Here is a 23,860-nt window from a genome sequence, read left to right as displayed (position 1 = left end):
CGTCTAGTTCAGGTTTCTCTGCTAAGATCTCTTCATATTGAACTGGTTTCTCTGCTGTAATCTCTTCATCCAGTATTGCTTCCTCTGCTGTGATCTCTTCATCCAGTATTGGTTTCTCTGCTGTGATATCTTCATCTAGTACTGCTTCCTTTGCTGTGATATCTTCATCTTGTCCTGCTTCCTCTGCTGTGATCTCTTCATATTGAACTGGTTTCTCTGCTGTGATATCTTCATCTAGTACTGCTTCCTCTGCTGTGATATCTTCATCTTGTACTGCTTCCTCTGCTGTGATCTCTTCATATTGAACTGGTTTGTCTGTTGTGATCTCTTCATCCAGTACTGGTTTCTCTGCTGTGATATCTTCATCTAGTACTGCTTCCTCTGCTGTGATATCTTCATCTTGTACAGCTTCCTCTGCTGTGATCTCTTCATCCAGTACTGGTTTCTCTGCTGTGATCTCTTCATCTAGTACTAGTTTCTCTGCTTGGACATCTTCATCCAGTACTGGTTTCTCTGCTGTGATCTCTTCATCCAGTACTGCTTCCTCTGCTGTGATCTCTTCATCTTGTACTTGTTTCTCTGCTGTGATCTCTTCATCTTGTACTTGTTTCTCTGCTGTGATCTCTTCATCTAGTACTAGTTTCTCTGCTTGGACATCTTCATCCAGTACTGGTTTCTCTGTTGTGATCTCTTCATCCAGTACTGGTTTCTCTGCTGTGATATCTTCATCTAGTACTGCTTCCTCTGCTGTGATATCTTCATCTTGTACAGCTTCCTCTGCTGTGATCTCTTCATCCAGTACTGGTTTCTCTGCTGTGATCTCTTCATCTAGTACTAGTTTCTCTGCTTGGACATCTTCATCCAGTACTGGTTTCTCTGCTGTGATCTCTTCATCCAGTACTGCTTCCTCTGCTGTGATCTCTTCATCTTGTACTTGTTTCTCTGCTGTGATATCTTCCACTTGTACTGGTTTTTCTGCTGAAATGGTTTCGTCTAGTTCAGGTTTCTCTGCTAAGATTTCTTCATATTGAACTGGTTTCTCTGCTGTGATCTCTTCATCCAGTACTGGTTTCTCTGCTGTGATATCTTCATCTTGTACTGGTTTCTCTGCTGTGATATCTTCATCTTGTACTGCTTCCTCTGCTGTGATCTCTTCCTCTTGTACTGGTTTTTCTGCTGAAATGGTTTCGTCTAGTTCAGGTTTCTCTGCTAAGATCTCTTCATATTGAACTGGTTTCTCTGTTGTCATCTCTTCATCCAGTATTGCTTCCTCTGCTGTGATCTCTTCATCTAGTACTAGTTTCTCTGCTTGGACATCTTCATCCAGTACTGGTTTCTCTGCTGTGATCTCTTCATCCAGTACTGCTTCCTCTGCTGTGATCTCTTCATCTTGTACTTGTTTCTCTGCTGTGATATCTTCCACTTGTACTGGTTTTTCTGCTGAGATGGTTTCGTCTAGTTCAGGTTTCTCTGCTAAGATCTCTTCAGATTGAACTGGTTTGTCTGTTGTCAACTCTTCACCCAGTACTGCTTCCTCTGCTGTGATCTGTTCTTGTACAGGTGTCTCTGCTGTGATGTCTTCGTCGAGAACAGGTTTTTCTGCTGCGATCTTATCCTGCACTGGTTTCTCTGCTCTGATGTCTTCGTCGAGCACAGGTTTTTCTAATGATATTTCATCACTTACTGGTTTCTCTGCTGTGATATATATATCTCTTTCTTGGACTGGGATCTCAGTTATGACATAAGCATCTGGTTCTAACCATGCGACTTCTTGTCCTGCTCTTTCAACTGCTACATCTTTTTCTGGCTTTTCCGTTCTGATTGCAGTTTCTACATCTTGTTCTGGTTTCTTAGTAGCGACTGCTTGTTCTTCAGCAGTTAGAACGTTATCTCCTGCTTTATCGGTTGACACATATTCAAGTTCTTCAGTTCTTACAACGTCAACATCTCCTAAAGTCTCAGTTTTATCAGCTTCCCCTGTTTGTTGTTCTCCAGTTCTCACATCTCCAGGTTGTTCTGGTGTCTCAATCGTATATTCTTCATGTTTTAGTGATTCCTCAACAGTCACGTCTAGGTGATAATTTTGAGTGGTGTCATCAAAGTCTTGTTTTGTTGTCTCTACTGTGATATCATGATTTAGTTTCTCAATTGTGAAATCTGTGTCTTGCTTTGACTCCTCTCGTGTCACACCTTGGCCCAACTTCTTTGTGGTCTCACCTTTCTCTTCTTCAGGTTCAAGTGTGTTTTTGGACATCACTTCATCCATGGCTACTAGCTCCTCCGTTTTGACTTTTTCCTGTTCTGATTTATCAGTTGTGTTTACTTGTTCTTGCTCTAGGTATTTAGTTCTTTCTTCTGGTGTTGCATCAGTTGCAACTTCTTCCCCCAGAACTAACTTTTCAGTTACAAGTTCTTCCTCTGTTTTCTGGGGTTTGTCCTCTTCCTCTGGTACTGGTATCCCAATCATGAAGTGTTCGTCTTGCTCCTTTTCACACACATGTTCATCGTCGGGTTGAATTTCGCAATTTTCGCCCATTGGACTACTCAACTCATACTCATCTTGATTTCCAGATTCTGCAGAGTCGTAATCTACAGGCATGAAAGCTTCTTTGTCTCTAAACATGCTCTCATCTTTAGGTGCAGAATTCTCCATACCATCTATACATTCTTGGCTCTCAGTTACGACTAGACCTGTTTCATCAAGTGTAATTTGGCCTAATGATAGGTCTTGTTTTGATGTGTCTGTGTTAAATGGCGGATCCTGTCTAACTTCAATGGCAACTTTGTCTTCTGTCTCCATTGGCCTAAATTCTTCATTTGCTGGTTCATCATCAAAGTCCTCGACTGGTTTCTGGGATACTCCAATCTCTTCACTCGTATCATGTATCTCCATTTCTTCTGTTAACCCAGAATGTGCTCCAGAAACCGTTTGTTGGACTTCCTGCATGGTTAAAGATGCCACGCACGAGTCCTGCTTTTTAATGGCATGTTCAACATACTCCAAAGGTTCAGACACAAGACTCTTCTCCGTGATCTCCTTGATCTTTGGTGCATCTTCTGGTTCAACGTCTTCGTCCACAAAAGTTTCAGTTGCATCCTTCGTATCCGTACTCCCAGGACACACCATCTCCACTTCTTCAGAGACAAGTTCAACGGGGAGTGATTGCTGAGCTTCCAAAACAGCCATAACCTGATTAGTTTGCAGGTTTTCTACGTGGTCAAGACTTTTGACTTCTGTGACATGTAAAGCAGATTCTTCCTCCACAATTCCCATGAATCTGTCTTCTAGTCCTGGTAATGCTGTCGGGGGGATGTGGTTTGTTTTTGTTATCTCAACAGGCAGCATATCGTCCTCGTCAAAGCTTGCTTCCAGGCTTTCAACGGACATGCTATCAGAAGAATACCCATCCGTGACACTAAGTGTTAGACTTTCCTTTACTTCTTTGTCAGCGCTGATGTCAGTTTTCCATTCTGTTTCTCGCCCTCGGACAGGAGCTACAAAGTCAAACCCATCGCTGTGGCTTCCGTAGTACCCACCAGCAGGTCTAATGTTTCCTTCGATTGGTGACCTTGGTTCAAACGGTGCCTCTGCGGTAGCCTCGTCTAGCTCGAAGTATCTCACAGAGTGTTCAGAGCATTGGGACAAGTTATCGGAAACATACATATCACCTAAATCTCCTCCAAGAGCATCCAAACTTGAGATATCATCCAAGTTGTTGGACTCCTGGACGTCGTCTGTCATTCCTTCTTCAGTTTCGACGAAGAAAAGTTCTTTGGAGTCTTCTGTTGGGGAGAACTGATCTGTTGATGTCAGTGTAATGATGGGAATCTGAGGTCCCTGATCTACTTCTTCAGCAGACTGATAGTCTTCTTCACTTGAATAATCAAAACTTTCTTTGTCAATTTTCCTTCTGCTGGTTCCAAAGGGTGAAACATGTGATGTATCTGGCCTATATTTGTCTCTGGTTTCCGATGTGTTCACAGTCTGGTCACCTATACTAGTGACTAACTCTTTAGTCGCACTTTCTTCAGAGTATGTAAAATACTCTGTCCTCATTCCACCTTCAATGGATTCCATAGCTTCCCTGGTGGCCGCATAGCTTTGCTCGGTAGATTCCAAGCTTTCTAACTCTTCTTCAGATGTTTCGTTACCATTACCACCAGGTATGTTGGGCATTTCACACCTGTTCTTGTACTGCTCAGTGATTTTCTCATTGACTGCAATCATTTCTGCGACGTCAGCTCTTGAAACAGCAGGAGAGTTGTCAGGACTTGCCTCTTCTACTGTTGGGCTTTCGTGACGAGTTGTAACCGAATTATCAACATCGGCGCCACTTTCTGTTACTCCTGCAGTTTCATTCCCTAGAATAGCCAGGTGTTCATCTAAAACGTGTTTTTCATTTTGTGACACTTCATCTGGAGAGGTCTTCGCTAACTCATCCGTGTTCATATATTGTTTGTTAATACTTTCATTGGCAGCCATCATTTCAGCGACATTTGCACTAGAAACTGCCACAGGCTCACCAAGAACAGGTGACCTTAAAGCCATTTCTCTTTGGTAGTATACAGAGCAAAGGTCATCAACTAGCTGAGACTGCTCCTGAGTCAGCGGGGTTCCTGGGATTAACGATCTAGATGGCTCAGAGCAGTCATCACTGGCTTTCAACTCCATTTCCACTTCCTGTTCAACATCTACAGGTTCTGAATCCAAAGTCTCTTTGATCGACGATGCCGGTGTTTCAGCAGGTGCTTGTGCCTCAAGTTTATCACTGGCTTTCAACTCCATTTCCACTTCCTGTTCAACATCTACAGGTTCTGAATCAAAAGTCTCTTTGATCAACGATGCCTTTGTTTCAGCAGGTACTTGTGGCTCAAGTTTATCACTGGCTTTCAACTCCATTTCCACTTCCTGTTCAACATCTACAGGTTCTAAATCAAAAGTCTCTTTGATCAACGGTGCCTTTGTTTCAGCAGGTGCTTGTGCCTCAAGTTTATCACTGGCTTTCAACTCCATTTCCACTTCCTGATGAACGTCTACAGGTTCTGAATCAAAAGTCTCTTTGATCAACGATGCCTTTGTTTCAGCAGGTACTTGTGCGTCAAGTTTATCACTGGCTTTCAACTCCATTTCCACTTCCTGATCAACATCTACAGGTTCTAAATCAAAAGTCTCTTTGATCAACGATGCCTTTGTTTCAGCAGGTACTTGTGCCTCAAGTTTATCACTGGCTTTCAACTCCATTTCCACTTCCTGATCAACATCTACAGGTTGTGAATCCAAAGTCTCTTTGATCGACGATGCCTGTGTCTCAGCAGGTGCTTCTGCCTCAAGTTTATCACTGGCTTTCAACTCCACTTCCACTTCCTGATCAACATCTACAGGTTCTGAATCAAAAATCCCGTTGATAGACGAAGCCTGTGTCTCAGCAGGTGCTTGTGGCTCAAATTCATGAGTGGTAATACTGCCTGATTGTCCCGAATTTAGTTCTGATTTGTCTTGGTTCCATGAATCATCCTGAATACAAGCTTCAGAAACGGTTGACGGAATATTGTTACCAATCTCTGTCACTGCACTTGTTGCTGCTAATACAGAAGAATCTGACTCAGTCTGGAAAACTAAGCCATTACTGATGTCTTCTGTCAAGGAAGGAGAATGCAAACTCTGATTGATGAAAATTTCATTATCCAAAAGCTTATCGATCTCATCAACTTGATCTTCAAGGTTTCTTCTGGCATTTTCTTCCAATGTGACAAAAGCTGGTTTTGAATCTTCGATTTCTCCGATTACAGCGCAGTCGACTTCTGCAATTTGTTCCTCAAGTGGTCTTTTATCCTCTTTGCCTGGAATGGTTGAATCCATACTCTCATCATTTTCAAATGCAACAGCATCAATTCCTACTTCAACGTCAGATTCATTATCAACAAGATCTTCCCAACTGTTGGATTCACCATCCAAAGCAGAAGCTGAATTGTCAGAGCTAAGTGATGGTCTTAGATACGAAGAACCTACAACTGGAATTTCTGGGTATTCGCTATCTGCAGTCACTGCTCTGCTGTTGTCCAGCATTTGGGTGTGATCCTCTTCAAGCTCATCAAAGGCTGAGAAAATAGTTGCATTACCAATCAAAACATCTTCGTGGTGTGTGACTGCAGTCTCCGATAAATTTTGAAGATCAGAAACAGCTATGACTTTGCTGACAGTATCAACCCTTGTTTGGTCATCTCCATTAGGTTGAAAAATGTCTTCCATGGTGCTCTCGTCTCTCCGCTCCTGACCAGTAACTGTTTGTTCACTTTTTGACATCACGACTGGTTCTGACTTAAAGTTTTCTTCCGTTTGTTCACGGTGTATGAAACTTCTCGCTTGTGAAGGCTGACTTATCATCACTGGAATACTTGAAGCTTGTGACTGAAGCCTGAAGATTTCATGCTGGGATTCAAATGACTCATCTTGAAGCAAATTAGTTTCACATACCGATATTTCATCTGACTGGCTTTCCGACAAATGTGTCTCTTTTTGTAGACTTTCCGACAACTCCGGGAGACAATATGATATGACAGTTTCTTCTTCAGTACTGATGTACATTTCTTCTTGTTGTTTCTTTCTAATCAGAGCTTCTTCCAGTTGCCTGTCAAATGCTGTTTCTTCTGTCAGATACTCCGCTGCTCCACTCTCACTAGTCTGACTTTCTAATATCAGTATTTCTGCTGCCTGACTCTGTGACATTAATACTGTATCCCCTTGTTCATTTTCTAATGGCCGAGATTCTTCTGCTTGCTTTTCTGATAATAAAACATGTTCCAGAGGGGAAGCATCAACCATCACAGCAAAGCTTTCCACCTGTGTCTGTAACTTAAAAACAGCCCGCTGGTCTTCACCTAAGGTGTCCAGTATCAAATCGGTTTCAGATCCACAAACTTCTTCCAACTGGCTTTGAATATCACTGGTTTCCGAAGTGTTTTCATCTGGTACACTTTCTGTCAAAAGTGAATCTTCCGTCAGATTTCTCGATACGAGCACATCTGACTGATTCTTTGATGTACAGGTTTCCTCCGATAGGCTTTCTAGGGTACCTTCTTGATTTTCTGGAGTTTGTGCTATTTCAGACTGGCCTACGAATGTTGTTTCTTTAGGTTGGTTTTCAGATTCTTCTTTAAGAATATGTTCTATCAAAGGGTCTTCTAATCTGACATCTGAAATAAGTATTTCTTCTGGCTGCTTGTCCCATGTTTTCACTTCCTGGATATCTGTTATCAAGGTTTCTTTTTGTTGGACGACTGTTGCCAGTGCTTCTGGGATTTCTGATGTGTTACTCGCACCTGTTTGTGTTTCTGGAATCACTGTTTCTGCTCGCTCACTTTCGAATTCCTCGCTCTCTCCTGGCTCACTTTCTCTAATTGATAATTCTTCAGATGGACTTTGTGAGGTCTTGGTATTTTCTTGAAGATAACCAGATGCCAGTATTTCAACTGTTTGATTTTCTGACAAATCCTCTTCTGCACAAGGAGCATCTAACATCACTGCAATGCCTTCTGCTTGTGTCTTCAATCTAAAAACAGTCTTTTGATCGTCTCCTAATGTGTCCTGTACCAAATCTGTTTCACATAACACATGGTCCACTAGGCTTCCTGCCATGTTACATGTTTTTCCTGGTGTCTCACTTTTAATTACAAGTGAATCTTCCATATTTTCTTTCGATACTTGAGCTTCTTCTGACAAGAATACTGAAGATTGTGTTTCATGCTGCTGAATGTCACACCTTTCGTTTTCTCCACGCTCATTTGTCAGGACTCCTTCCAGTTCCACTTCTAATGGCAATAATGCTGTTTGACTTTCTGGTTTTTCAGCCTCATTTAACCGGTTTTCTGATATCAATGATACTTCTGGTTCATATTCTGATACATCTTTCGGTTCAGACTGACTTTCTGATATCACAGTTTTTTCTTGAAGACTATCACAGACCGTTAAATCCTCTGGCTGATACGCTGATGAAAAATCTTCCAGCGTGACAGCATGGCCATCTGCCTGTGTCTGCAATCTGAATACAGAATGCTGGTCCTCACAGAACGTGTCCTCTACCAAATCTGTTGCAGATAACACTTCTGCCTGGCTTTCCGTACCTGTTATGTCTGATGGCATATCTTTTATCACATTCTCTACTTGACGCTCAAGCTCTGATACGAGAGCTTCTTTTGCCCTGCTATCTGCTAACAATGCTACTTCCGGATGACTGTCTTGTTTGTCTCTTTCTGTTTCGCCAGTATCATTTACCTGACTTCCCACAAACGTTTCTTCTGTTCTGTGTTCTGTTGGCTGTGTATGTGCTGACTGACTTTCTGGTAGTAGTGCTTCTTTTGGTTGCTTTTCAGATGTCCAGGTTTCTGATTCGTGGACATCCTCCAGCATAATTTCAGATATTGATGTTTCGTTTAATAGTCTTTCTGATTCCACAGTTTCTTCTGGTTGACTTTCTACTGCAACATCTTCCAACATCACAGCAAAACGTTCTGCTTGGGTTTGTAATCTAAAAACAACATGCTGTTCTTCACCTAAGGTGTCCTGAACCAAATCCCTTTCAGGTAATACTTCTTTGGCCTCATTTTGAACAACCGTCGTGTCTGATGGTTTTCCTTCTGTCACACCTTTTAATAAAAGAGAATCGGTGTCTGATACAAGGACTTGTTCTGGCTTACTATCTGATATCAGAGTTACTTCTGGTGGAGTTTCTTCTGTTTCTTTATCTTCCATCTGATTTACCCTACTATCTGATATCAGAGTTACTTCTGGTGGAGTTTCTTCTGTTTCTTTATCTTCCATCTGATTTACCCTACTTTCTGATATCAGAGTTACTTCTGGTGGAGTTTCTTCTGTTTCTTTATCTTCCATCTGATTTACCCTACTATCTGATATCAGAGTTACTTCTGGTGGAGTTTCTTCTGTTTCTTTATCTTCCATCTGATTTACCCTACTTTCTGATATCAGAGTTACTTCTGGTGGAGTTTCTTCTGTTTCTTTATCTTCCATCTGATTTACCCTACTTTCTGATATCAGAGTTAATTCTGGTGGAGTTTCTTCTGTTTCTTTATCTTCCATCTGATTTACCCTACTTTCTGATATCAGAGTTACTTCTGGTGGAGTTTCTTCTGTTTCTTTATCTTCCATCTGATTTACCCTACTTTCTGATATCAGAGTTAATTCTGGTGGAGTTTCTTCTGTTTCTTTATCCTCCATCTGATTTACCCTACTATCTGATATCAGAGTTACTTCTGGTGGAGTTTCTTCTGTTTCTTTATCTTCCATCTGATTTACCCTACTTTCTGATATCAGAGTTACTTCTGGTGGAGTTTCTTCTGTTTCTTTATCTTCCATCTGATTTACCCTACTTTCTGATATCAGAGTTACTTCTGGTGGAGTTTCTTCTGTTTCTTTATCTTCCATCTGATTTACCCTACTTTCTGATATCAGAGTTACTTCTGGTGGAGTTTCTTCTGTTTCTTTATCTTCCATCTGATTTACCCTACTTTCTGATATCAGAGTTACTTCTGGTGGAGTTTCTTCTGTTTCTTTATCTTCCATCTGATTTACCCTACTATCTGATATCAGAGTTACTTCTGGTGGAGTTTCTTCTGTTTCTTTATCTTCCATCTGATTTACCCTACTTTCTGATATTTCATGTGATTTATGATCTAGTACCTTCACTTCTCCAGTTTCTAATTCTCCCGTCTCCACTGACTGACTCTCTGATATTGCTGTTTTGTTTTCAGGATATTCTGTTTCTTCCAGAGGCCTGACCGATCCTGGCAAATTATCTGGTACATCTTCCGATGAGAAAACTTGTTTCACATCAACACCTTCTGATGGCGTCTGTAACCTTAACAGAGTTTGCGGATCTACGCCTAAGGTGTCCTGCATAAAATCTATTTTAGACGCAGACACGTCTTCAACATGGCTTTCCACAACAGATTTTTCAACTCGTGCACTGTCCAATACAGGAGAGTCTTCCATGAGGATTTCTGATTCGAATATTTCTCCTGGTTGACCTCTTGCTATCCTTGGTTCCTCAGATTGGCCCATAGTACTTTGTTGACTTTCAGGTGTTGGTAATATCTCTGTTTGATTTTCTTGTAATGGTGTTTCTGACCATGCACAAACACTTGTTCCCATCTTACTTTCTGTTGGTCCAGTATCATTTGCCTCAATTTCTGAAATCAGCGTTTCTTCTCGTTCATTTTCTGCTATCTGCGTTTGTTCTTGCTGATTTTCCGATAATACTTTCATTGACAGTTTTTCTTGGGGACTGTCAGATTCGAGCAATTCTTCGGGCTGATCATCTGATGAAACATCTTCCAAAATCACAGCAAAGCTTTCTGACTTTATCTGCAATTTAAAAGCAACCTGCTTGTCTTCATCTAATGTGTCCTGCATCAAATCTGTTTCAGATGACAATACTTCTATCGGGTTTTCCCGAACGGTCACATCAGGCGTCTTTTCTGGTGTCACTCTTTCACATACAAGTGAATCTTCCATGTGACCTTCGGATACAATAACTTCTTCTGACTTACTTTCAGGTGTCTGTTGACTTTCTGATATTTCTTCTTCGTCAACCCGAATTTCCGATGTAGCTGTTTCTTCTGGATGAAAAGTTTGTGTCGGTCTTTCTTGAGACATCCCTTCCAGCATAACCGCGAAGTGGCCTGCTTCCGACTCAAGTCTAAACAAAGCTGCTTGTTCCACCAATATGTTATCCTGCATTAGGTCGACTCCAGACAAAGAAGCTTGTGATGTAACTTCAGACTGGCCTAATATTTGTTCATAGATCTCTTTATGTGCTAATCGCAATCTTTCTTCTGGACTCTGAACTGATTTTCCTTCAGACAAAGTGCTGGATGTGTGCTTTTCATCTGGAAGAATACCCATGCTTGTTTCAAACTGCACTTCGGGTTTGGTTTTATCATGAACATTTTCGCTGTTTGCGGCATCGTTTGCTGTGAACTGTTGATCTTCTGTTACTAGTTTTTCGTGACCAACAGCATCTTGTTCAGTCACGATAGCCTGTGCTGCACAGCTATCTTGTTGAGATTCATCTGACATCCAAGCTTGCTGCCAGTCGAGATTTTCCTTATTAGGGTTTTCGGACAGATTCTCTGTTTCCACACTTTCTTCCAAGACACCAACTGTCGTGGTGGATGCAGCCTCTTCCTCAGGCTGTACATCAGTTGTCACAGATACACTGACATTTGAATGGTCCTCGGAATCTTCGTCCAAAAAGTCCACATTTTCAGTTATAGCAGCAACTTCACCATAAGACTCTAGTTCTTCTGCAGTCATGTGAACAATGTCCTTGTATTTTCCTACTGCATCGACATGGTCAGCCTCAAGCTCGTCAAACATTTCCAACATGCTTGGCGTCTGAGCTCTAACAGCACGACTTGCGGCTGGAATTTCAAGCGCCGCTGCTTGAAGAGAAACATCTTTAGCTTCCCTCTCAATAGAGCTTTCATGCTCTATTACGCTTCCAGTTGCAGCCGTGGACATTTCTACTGAAGTAAGTAAAACTTCTGTACTAGCTGGCGTAGTATTTCTGGTTTCATTTTCGGTAAATATCTCTGCTTCCATGGCAGATGTTTCATCTAACCATTCTTGGCTATCAGGAAATTCCAGTACATCACGGGTTTCAGCACTCTCTGAAGACAATTTGGAAGCAGGTTCACCGCCTGCAGGAATGTTTGCATCCTCTTCTACACAAATCGTTTCACTTAATGCTGTTGTATCTGGAAAGGCTGTCTTCTGCATATCCTTTTGTTTGGTTTCCAGAGGTTTTGATCTCCTCATCCAACTTGGGAAGAAGCTCCATGCAGGTGAAGACTCTACAGACACTTCCTCATCTGCACCTTCCGCAACAGCATCTTCCAGGCCAGCTTCTTTGCAATCTTGACTTTCTTCTCCAATCCTTGATGAGTCCGCTACATTATCACTTACTTCACCATCTCCTGCATTTGCGGGATCGATTTGTCCCACAGAATCTTGAGTGGGTGTGCTATGCATTTTGTCTGGTTTGGTTTCTTTTGGATCTGATCTCATCCACTTGGGCAAAAAGTTCCAGCTGGCTTTGGATTCTTTTTCAACTTCATTTGTCTGAACAGAATCTTCTGGTACAGATTTCGTATCGTCTCTAGTTATTTCAGTATCAAGTTCATGTTCTGCAGATAAGCTTTCTTCCTGGAAGACATCTACTGATTCTTCTGACGTTATGTTAGTTCCTTCGAAGGTAGTTAACTGGGATGTCTCACAAACCTGTAGTTGGGACTTCTGCTGTGAACCTCCACGCCAACTGGGAAGGGCATCCCACCCAGATGAATCATCTCCATGTCCGTCGCTAGGTTTACATGTACGGTTGGAAGACTGCTCTTCAGAAGAGATGCCCTCAGTATGGACAGTTTCAATATTTCCTGAAGCTATGCATGTGTCGTGAGGTAAGTTCTTTTCGTCGCCAAATGAAATATTGGTTTGTTTCTGTGAAGATAGTTGTCGTAAAGTGGCTTCCACTTCACCTCTTTGTTCATTGTTTTCTTGAGGAACTGATGTTTCCTCAGCTGACATGCCACCTACGGTCTTGTCTTGAGGCCCCTCCGTTGGAAAAACTCCAACTTTCTCTGTATCATCTGAGAACTTGGGCGTCACAAGGTCTGTGGGCGAAGACTGAGAATCTTTCAAATCCTGGAATGTCTCTTTTTCAGTGCTACCAGGTTCCATATCTTCTGTTAACGAAGACTGCTTTACATCTTGGAACGCACCATCATTCAAAACCTCTTTGTTAGGCACATCTTCGTTTCCAGTCCCAACGTTGTTTACATTTGAAATGTCTTTGTCGCTGACAAAAGTATCTGAAGTGTCAACATCTTCAGACGTCATTATCTCTCTGTGTCCTTCGTTATCAAGTATATCTTCGCCTCCTGCATCGGGTATGTTCTCCGGGTCACTAGCGCTCAAAGTTAGGTTTTCTTTAGCTTCTTCAGTTATACTTCCTGTAATATCGCTGATGTCTTCCTCAAGCACAACCGCCTCTTCAACTACTGCCGTACTTTTAGCAATGGTATGCTCTGGCTTTTTAACAAATTCTTCTCTGGTTGTAGTGGGTAAGAATTGTTCATAGTGGTCGACAGATACAAAGTTTTGCCGTTCCACATCATTGCTTAACGATGGTGTAACAACAGAAGCATCATCAGATCCTGTTTGTTTATCTTCATTAACATCAATGTGTTCTCTATCTGATATGAAAGGAGGACTTAATCCAACATCATTTTGATCCAAGGCCGAGATCCCGATGTCTGTATCTTTTGTTGGAGCATTATTATCTGTTAATAGATCATCAAAATATTTCTGTTCCTCACACGTAACATCAGATTTATCCTCAATGGTCATACCTACGTCGGGTTTTTGGACAGTCACAGAACTCTGATCACTTGGCAATGACAAAGCTTTATCTGTGATTTCTGTCTCGACTTCCATTTCAGGTTTATGCAGAGCATCAAATAAAAGGTTCGGTTCAGTAGTCGTTTCATCGCGACTTGTATCTTCAAATTTATCGTTTTCAGAGTCAGAGTCAACTTCTTCTTCATTCACATCGTTTATCACAGACTTATCATCTATCACATTTAACGGTTTACTCGCAACACTTTCACCGGATTGGAGTCCTTCAGGTGCATCTCTCACACTTGTTTCAGTTTCCTGTTGCAAGACCTGTTGGGTAGCTTCGTAGCATTCATCATTTTCCTTTTTCACACTGTCAAAATGTTTTGCATCTTCAGTATCCCCTTTCTTCTCCAATGGCTCCTCGGTGTCAAGAGAAACTTCTGTGATCTGCGTTTCAACAGAACCTTCCTTAACATCTTCAACCAGATGTAAATCATCAAAGCCGTCAATAAGCTCCATGATGCGTTTTTCCTCATCAAATTCGGTTGACTCACTTTCAGTGGGTTCTGGTCCTCTTCCAACCTGAGTTTCCTGTGAATTATCTGCTGACTGATTTGAAGTGCCTCTGAATCTAAACCAACCAGACAGTGTATTCCACACAGATGTGTCGGGCTTGCTTTCCTCTTGGCTTTGGGTATATCCTTGTTTCTCTGAATCTTTTATGGTGTCAGTTTCTGAAGTCTGGGACACCTCTGATCTAGAAGAAATGTCAACTGTGTCCGTTTTTGTCTCATCCGAGGTAATTTCTGTAGAAGTGGGAAGTTCTTTGGCACTCGTAGAGTCTAATACTGGAATGTTTGCCGCTGAACTGCCCACATCCTCTGAGATGGCATACACATCTTGTGCAATTCTGTTTGCCATCACCTCCACACTTTGTGTAGTGTTTAGCTCATTCTCACTAGGTAATTTCCTCGGTTCAGAGTTTTTAAGCTCGTCTCTGTGTTTGCTGTTTACTGGTGACAGAACAGGCCTCTCTCCTAATACCGCGTCTCCGTTGTCCAACATTTCTTCTCGCCTGTCGATCTCTTGCTCTTTTTCTTCCCAGATATCCCCAAGCACAACATCTGTGGTATCTACTATTGCACCTGTATTGGCAACCACGTCGTCAACATCGTCACCACTCTTTACCAGCCATGAACGATCTCCGTCCACATCGGAGCCTGTATATCTTTCTCGACGGCCTGCTTTGGCTAATGCCCCATCTCCTCTGGCCAAACGATGTCTGTCCTCTGCAAAGAAGTCAATTGCCGTTCTATCCTTCACATCACCTGGGATCCGAAGGTCATCAAGTGTTCTGTCGGGCTGATGTGGATCAAAGAATTTCTCATTATCTTTCACTTCAACCATCTGGTCCACTGAAGATCCGGGACTACTCTCTCTACCCATTAAGTCTAACAACTCCTGAACTGTGCTTCTCTGCTGCTCAATCGATTCACGCACACCTTTCGCAAAACTCTGGTCTCTACTCTCAGAATCAAACCACGTTTGGTCAGGATATAATGCCTTGTCCACACAGCTCTCTAGATTTTCCCTTTGTGTATCTACTACTTTGTCATTGTACACTAATGCATCGCCCTCTTCAATATCCCGTTCAAAATCAGTCACACTACCGGATGTAGAGGGTACGCCTTCACCACTGGCAACAAGATGCCTGTCTTCAGATGAACGATCAGTTGGGGCTCTTTGGTCAGGATTTTCTGGAATTGCTACCGCACCAAAACTTTTCTCCCTATCATCCAGGTCAACACAAACCTCTGGAAATGATTCCTTTCCTGCCACAGCATATCTTTCGAAGCCTGATACACATGCATTGTCCACTGATCGCTCGATATCACTCACTTCTCCTGAGATGGAGACCACATTGCGCTGCTCAATTTCTCCCCATTCTTCTCTAGATTCCCACATGCACACGTTATGGGTGGTTTCTACAATCTCTTTTCTTTCATTTTCACTTAGAATTTGTTCACGTTTTGCTTGTCCCTGAGTATCCCGACTCTTTGGGTCATGAACATCTGGGTGGCAAGTGAGTGATCCTTGGACAGTATCATCAGTTACTGAGCCTCTTGTATCGTCTGACGTGGAAAAAGCTCCATCTGTTTTAGACAAAAGCAGTCTATCTTCAGACGACCTGTCAGTCGGTGACCGATCCTCGTTACTACCTGGAATCTTTAATTTTTTTAACGTCTTGTCCGGTTCATGGGGGTCAAAAAATTCTTGGTTCTCATCACCTGTGATATTCCCTCGAACAGGTTCTGTGTCTTCAACGTCACGTTCTGCTTCTGCCACCAGGCCTAATAATTCGTGTAGGACATTCTTCTGTTGCTGTATGGACTGCTTCACATTGGCCATGGAAGAGCTCAAGTCCATTTCCTGGTCACCTTCATGTGACTTTGAAACATCTTGATCTGAGGGAAGACCTAAATGATCTAGTCCGTAGCTGTCCTCACCATACCCTGACGTCAGTGTGTCTGTGGTGGTAAGGTCTGTTGAGGAAGCAGAACGCATTGTTTCTGTGCGGTCTGATCCATAGATACTGTCCGTGACCATGGAGGATTCGTCCACACGGTGGTCTTCAACCTCGTTACGGACTTCTCGCTGTTCTTCCACTGACAGGTATCCGACAGAATGCTTGGATAAGTGAACAGAATTCTCGCCATCTCGGAAGTCCACGGAAGAACCTTCAACTGCTTCAGAATGTCTTTCTGGAGCCGAGTCTTTTTCAGCCTCTGAAACCAAACCTAACAGTTCCTTTAGCACTTGTTTCTGCTGTTCCAACGAATGCCTCACATCTGCCATAGACTCACTCAGATCCATGTCTGAGTCCATCTCTGGACGGGCAGTGTTGGGATCAGCAGACACTTCTGGAGGGGAAGTCCAAACTGCCAACTCCTCTGGAGTTGTTCCCCTTTCCTCAGGTGAGTCAATCACCAGGGGGCGTGTTTCTTCCCCTGGGGAGAGGACTCCTGGGGATGTATACCCAGACGAATAATCTTCCTCTGTTTTGTAACCAATGTCATTGGCAGTCTCTTCGTAACTATCGTTCATGCTGTCCAAGGCAAAGTCATCTTCGTCGGAAAGCTTTTTACCGACCATTTCCACATCGGAAAATTTATCTTCGGACTTTCTGAGGCTGGGGTCAGTAGAATTCACAATCTCTATGTTAACTGGTGAGTTTTCTTTCTCTGGAGACAGGGAACTTGCCGCTTTTTCTACAGTATTACATTCAGAATAATGAAGAAACTCGTCGCTTCTCAGCTTGGTTGTTTTCACTAACTCAGAAATCCTCTGACTGTGAACTCCACTTGTACTGAGGATGACTTCTGAAGACATAAGAGATCCGCGTTCTGTTAACCAATCAGAATTTAACTCCTGTACTCCTGAGTCAACTGGTGGTTCTGACCTCAAATGAGAATGTCCGTCCTGGGAAAAGTCACTAGAATGTCTTGTATCACTATTAAGCAATTCATAATTGTCTTCCACTAAATTAGAAAAAAATCTCTGATTCTGATTGGATGAGAAATATGTAGAGCTCCCAGCACTCTTTGAGCTCTTGAACATAAAGTCTGTCTCTTTAAGCGTCGAGGTTGCCATGGCTTCGGCAGAACTTGATGCAAATGTTTCAGCTCCGATGCTCACGGTCTCTGCATGTTGCAGAGACGAGGTGTTTTCATCGAAGCCGCCTCTCCAGATTCTTTGTTCAGCATTAAGCCGATCTTCACTGTCTTTCCAGGGAGCAAAAAGGTCGCTTGTTCGTGAACGCTCGCTGATGTAGCGGCTTGATATCGGGAGGGATTCTCTTAGGCTGGAGTCTGCTTCCAATCCAAGTCTGTATCTCTGGAGCTGAATCAACCCGTCGCTGGTTCCCGTGGCACCCTCATTCAGTATCTGGCAAAAGACGCAAACAAAAAAAAAAAAGTTGATAAAGACAAATAAACCTATTCTTATTAGTTCACACAGGTATTTTAACAGTTGCAAGAAAACACACACATTGTTATGCTTCTATTTTTATCAAATTTATAACTGCGAAGGAATATTTCACTTATACCACGGCCACCAGCATTATGGTGGGAGGAAACTGGACAGAGCTCGGGGAAAACCGGCAAGCTATCTGGTAGATCCTCCATTGTGTGATTGGAGAGGGAGCCAGTAGGAACTAGACTTGAACTCATTGTTACATCTCAATATTTATTTATTTATCTGATTGGTGTTTTACGCTGTACTCAAGAATATTTCACTTATACGACGGCGGCCAGCATTATGGTGGGAGGAAACGGGGCCGAGCCCAGGGGAAACCCCAAGACCATCCGCAGGTTGTTGGCAGACCTTCCCACGTGCGGTACATCTGAATAAGAAAGTTTGATAAAAATCAAAATACAAAAAATCACAATGCACTGTCTTATCATTTTCGTCAAAGTTGCTACAGTACATGTACTTTATCAACAAAAACATAACTGACTTGCTCTGCAATATATATATACATGCCCTGGGCAGACCAAGACAAAAATCAAAGTCTTCAACCCTTTTGCAAGAAGAACTACTGGAGTAAAACGCCTGCCACACTAACACTGCGAGATGAGTACAATGCCTTGCACACTAACATTGCGAGATGAGTACAATGTCTGGCACACTAACATTGCGAGATGAGTACAATGTCTGGCACACTAACACTACGAGAAAAGCAGATGGTATAAGTTACATGATTCATGATTTGTTATATGTGAAGTGAATAAAGCAAGGTAAGGTGGAAATATTTTAAGCTTTGTGTGTCTGATTGAAGCAGTGGCCTAAAATGAAGCCGTGGCCTAAAATGAAGCCGTGGGACAATTGCTTCACACCCATTACCAAGGCAGACACATTTACCACTTTCTTTATAGTGATCTTAAATTTCGTTCAATCCATTCCAATTTATTATAAATTTTATTTTAAATACTTTTTTTTAGGTTTGCTCCAAATTCCATGCGACTATGTATAAAGTTGTGATACTAGAAACTTGAAAAAGTACACCAGGAAATGTAAGAAAAAACATTTTATTATCTACAAGGACAGTGATTACAAGAAATGGCATTAGAATAAATTCTATTTGAGTATGAAAGGGATTTTAGTTGGGATATAAAAGCAATTCTAGCTGAAACATAACAGAGTATGAAATAAAAAAGACCATTACTCTCTAAGGGAAAGGTTTCTGCAGAAGAATATTTCATCTCAATACAACAAATCACAGAAAGTAAAATTCTGTACGAACAGCAGGATGCCACATACAAAAAACACCCGAACACCACATGCCCAGTCTACAAAACGAGTGAAAATGAATGATATAAACTACTAATAATGTCATCTGAAAGACGTGTTGTCGGAAGCTTCATTAACATTTTAGTCTGGTATTCACTTGTCTGGATTAAAGTTCTGCTTGCATGAAAATGATAAGGACACGAAGACTTATATAGGTCTAATTTCACAACTGGACCCTGGTGTACTTCTTTGGTTGATATAGAATTGGTGGCTTCTCTTAAATCCCCAAAGTAGGTACAAAAAAAAAAAAAAAATGGGCAAATGCCAAGGCACCACAGCACTCGCTACTTGACTTGAGTAACTTCACAAGTAAGCCATAAATGAATTGGGCAGAGTTGGATCCAAATTAGCAGACAGGACCATCAATACAGTGGGGAGAACCCCATTTTTGGTTCGGGGCTCACAGGTTAACAGCCTCATTGATCTGGTGCTAATAGCCCCACAGTTCAGGTGCTAACAGCCCCATAGTCCAGGTGCTAATAACCCCAAACTACAGGTGCAGATAGGCCCACTGATCAGGTGCTAATAGCCCCACAGTTCAGCTGATTGGTTAGGTGCTAATAGCCTCATAGTTCAGGTGCAGATAGGCTCACTGATCAGGTGCTAATAGCCCCAACGTTCAGGTGCAGATAGGCCCATCGGTCAGGGGCTAATAGCCCCACAGTTTATGTGCAGATATGCCCATTGGTCAGGTACTAAGAGCCTCATAGTTCAGGTGCAGATACGCCCACTGGTGAGGTTCTAATAAGCCCAAAGTTCAGGTGCAGATAGACCCACTGATCAGGTGCTAATAACCCCAAAGTTCAGGTGCAGATAGGTCCACTTATTAGGTGCTCTTAGCTACAGTGGCCAAGTGTTCTGGAAATCACTAATCAGGTTCTTATTACAGAAGATCTAGTAGTCAGGTGCCATAAAGAAAGCCACTTGTCAAGTCCTACAAATGCCATTGGTCAGATGCTAATGAATCCACTGGTCAAGTACTTCTTGAGACAATGGCCAGCTTTGATTGGAATTTATCAATAGGGTCAGGGTTTCTTAACTAAACTTCTACATCATACATATAGCTACAAAATCTTATGTAAAAAAAAAAGAAAAAAGAAAAAAAATAAGCAGTTAGATATAGCAAAACAGAAAATCAAGCTGTAGCTGAATGACTTACGCTATATAGATACTAAACTCGTACTGCTAGTCATCTATTTAACATGTGGTTCAATACAAGTGATTCTGTATTAAAGCTACTGCTGTACTGCTAGTCACCTATTTAACATGTGGTTCAATACAAGTGATTCTGTATTAAAGCTACTGCTGTACTGCTAGTCACCTATTTAACATGTGGTTCAATACAAGTGATTCTGTATTAAAGCTACTGCTGTACTGCTAGTCACCTATTTAACATGTGGTTCAATACAAGTAATTCTGTATTAAAGCTACTTGCTGTAATGCTAGTCACCTATTTAACATGTGGTTCAATACAAGTAATTCTGTATTAAAGCTACTGCTGTACTGCTAGTCATCTATTTAACATGTGGTTCAATACAAGTGATTCTGTATTAAAGCTACTGCTGTACTGCTAGTCACCTATTTAACATGTGGTTCAATACAAGTGATTCTGTATTAAAGCTACTGCTGTACTGCTAGTCACCTATTTAACATGTGGTTCAAAACAAGTAATTCTGTATTAAAGCTACTGCTGTACTGCTAGTCACCTATTTAACATGTGGTTCAATACAAGTCATTCTGTATTAAAGCTACTGCTGTACAACTGTAACAGTTTCGTGGGCAATAGATGGATTAAAACTTTATTTGCTACTAAGCAAGCAGTTAAAAGCCCAAAATCATAATTTCCCACAATTTATTCAAACAACTCCTATTTTCAGCTTATAATTAGTATTCCAGTGCAAACGATACGGCTCTGCTTTTGTTAGCTTTGATGGGCAATGGTTGTAGAGCTACTAGGCAAAGCAATTTTAACATTCTGCGTTTAAACGCAAATCAATTTTATCTGTGAAAATTTACTTAAGATTTTGTATACTGTACATTAAAGAATTTTTTAATTTTTCCACTTTCTATGAACAAAGACAGTCACTTTATTCATTTACTTGTTTTGATTGGTGTTTTACACTGTACTCAAGAATATTTCACTTATACGATGGCTGCCAGCTTCATAGTGGGTGTGAACCAGGCAGAACCCTGGGGGAACCCATGACATGCAATCGTGTCACAAAGTAGTAGTATGTGCATTAAATTTTAATATGCAAAAAACTAGACTTTTTAAAAATAGTAAATGTATTTCATTTACACACAAATGGACATTTTCAGGCACACAGTTCATACTCTGATATACATGTTTTTTGTTTTAAACTTTCTCAACATGGATGTCACAGAATCTTTAGAGCATGGCTTACTTTATTTAGTTACACTTTAGTAAAATCCTCCTCAAAAACGTGTCCAGTGTTTACCTCTAAACATGTAAGTTGGAGATAAGTGTTTACTGCACCACAATCATCAGAGTTTTAGGTAGGATATACTTATTAAACAGACTTCTTTAAACTCCTCAAAATTTAAGTCAACTGCTTAGTCTTTATAATAAACTCCTCAACTGCTTAGTCCTATAAACACAAGAAGGCAACCTGACCCATGTGTTTACTTTCTAAACAGGGACTTTTTTTAACATAAGCAAGTTTCAAGCACAATTCTTACTTTATTCACATCAAAATCTGAGTCAAGTGTTTACTTCTAAACATGTAAACCTGGGACAATAGATTCTGTACTTCTACACAATCTTGATTGGACTATCTCAGCGCGTGTAGCACAAAGCCAGGGTTCACAGCTAGCCAAATTAATGAGCCTACTACGACAGAAACAGTGATGCCAATGTTGTAGATGATGATAATGATAATGATTATGGAAACAATGAATGCGATAACAAAATTTAGGTTTTTTTTTTGCTAGGAGATAAAATCATCACTACCTTTGCCAACTTTCGTGCCCAATATATACCTGAAGAATGATAGCAAAGGTAAAACATTTTTAATTACTAATTACTTATTATGAACATAATTATACCTTTAGATCGTAGACTGGCTCATTTCATATTAGGTATCTTGACAGAAAAAAAAAAATCGCTGAAGAAAGCACCAAAAGACAAAGTTCTGAAAATGTCAAGGTCACCTTATCTTACCATACATATAAAAAGGTTTGAAGGTTTATTGTTACAATATTATCTATTAGTAACTTCAGTTGCAGGCTTCATTTCATTGATGTGTTTTCATTTTAATATCATAATGAAGTAGCGGTGTTGTCTTTTATTTAAATTGTCTTTTTTTACAACCAAAGAAGTTTTGTTAAGGTAGCAATAGCTCTCTTACATACTCCTACATAGAAGTGAAGTTACATGAAGTCAATGAAGGAGCAAAATTTCATCCAGGGACAAAAGACAAAGAAAAATATTACGTGTACAACAGATATATATCACATTTATCGGACAAAAATAAATAAGAAATTGATTACGAATTCATTTTCAGACATATTCCCTGTCCAGCCTTATGACAACATATTATAAGTATACAAAGGTATTTTCCAGATGTTTAATAGCTCAGTGAAGCTTTCTCCGATTTTTGTGAACATTGTTTAAATTTTTTTTTTTTGAGTTACTCCTAACTTCAATTTGACTCTACTTTGCCTATATAACATGTATGAATACACATAGAAAGGAGTTTTTAAATGTATCTTTATGCACATCTCTATTTAAATCAAGAAAAATATTAAATGCCACCGAGACACCAACATCAAAATCTGGCTAATATAAGATGGTCACATTTATCTTGATAAGCTTTACAACTGAAGTTTTGATTTAATTATTTATTTATTTATTTGATTGATGTTTTACTCTGTACTCAAGAATATTTCACTTCTACGACAGCGGCCAGCATTATCATGAAAGGTAACCGAGCAAAGCCAGGGGGAAACCAACGACTATCCGCAGGTTGCTGCCAGACCTTCCCACTTACGGCGGAGAGGAAGCCAGCATGACTTGAATTCAAAACGACCGCACTGGTGAGTGGCTCCTGGGTCTGAAGTTACTTAGAATATCCAAATCTATAGGACTGTTGGGTGGATGTATCTTGGAGAGATTATTTGCTTGCTTTTCTAAAAACTGTCATTGTTGAAAAATAGCATATGCACTGTATTATCTATTGAAAGAATTACAAAACCTAAAAAAAAAATAAAATCTGACCTGGATTCTTTTAGAGTGGTTACGCCCCTCTTATGGTTAATACATTTCCATTGGCATACAAAAGGAAGTTCTTACAAAATTAATCATTTACTGCTCGGGGTTTTATACAGAATTTTGAAGAATATTTCACTTTAAAGATTGTGGTCAGGTTGATGGTGTAAACTAAACAACAGCTCCCTTCCCCCTCCCTCCCCCCCCCCCCCAAAAAAAAACTCTTAACTTTTGTCAACCAAATTAAAGTTAGTAACAAAAGCTGAACCACAGAGCTTAGCCTGCCAAAATCCTCTATTCTGATTGGACTATGAAGGTGATATGAAGATGATGAGAAGCGATAGGCCATGCAAAGCCATGCACTCACGTTCCGTGACCTCGTTGTCAATGGATACCTGGCTAAGGTCCCCCAGTCCCCCTGCGCTGACTCGTGGAGGTTCCGGGTCCCAGGCTGCGTATCCCCGCCTCACCATCTCCGCGTTTATGTCAACATCCTGTGGGAACAAAAAACGAACAAGAACCATTGAAATAAAAAAACAAGAAAAATGTGACAAGAGCATGAAAAATGCAGTTTGACATACATTTATTTGCGGCTGGTAAACTACAATGTATAAGGTAAACTGCAATGTTTAAGGGTAAACTGCAATGTTTAAGGTAAACTACAATGTTTAAGGTAAACTTTCATCACCTAATATAAACCTGCCTGATTCTGTGAGTTGAATTGATCTTAGGAAAGTGCTTTAAGGTTTGTTTGGAAGGTAGCGTGTTATCTAAAATTTATAAGTTTGAGTTTTAGCATTACAAAAATAATATTTTCATATTTTTAGGTCATTTAAAAACATTTATCACTCCCCTTGCAACTGACAAAC

At 40.9% G+C, this 23,860-nt stretch overlaps 1 protein-coding gene across 1 annotated transcript in view; it reads right to left on the bottom strand.

The window, feature by feature from the left end:
- The window catches only part of LOC135462472 (titin-like), a 78,981-nt gene that overhangs the window by 7,098 nt on the left and 48,023 nt on the right, over positions 1 to 23,860 (bottom strand). The window contains exons 11-13 of the mRNA XM_064739698.1: positions 23,359 to 23,485; positions 21,735 to 21,763; positions 242 to 17,359 (exon numbers count right to left, since the gene is read on the bottom strand). Coding sequence (XP_064595768.1) covers positions 242 to 17,359; positions 21,735 to 21,763; positions 23,359 to 23,485 — 17,274 coding nt within the window. The remainder of the gene's footprint in view (positions 1 to 241; positions 17,360 to 21,734; positions 21,764 to 23,358; positions 23,486 to 23,860) is intronic.

Source organism: Liolophura sinensis, chromosome 2, assembly GCF_032854445.1.
Source record: "Liolophura sinensis isolate JHLJ2023 chromosome 2, CUHK_Ljap_v2, whole genome shotgun sequence".
Lineage (NCBI taxonomy): Eukaryota > Metazoa > Mollusca > Polyplacophora > Chitonida > Chitonidae > Liolophura > Liolophura sinensis.
The sequence above is the reverse complement of the archived record's forward strand: the minus strand, read 5'-3'. Positions and strand labels throughout refer to the sequence as shown.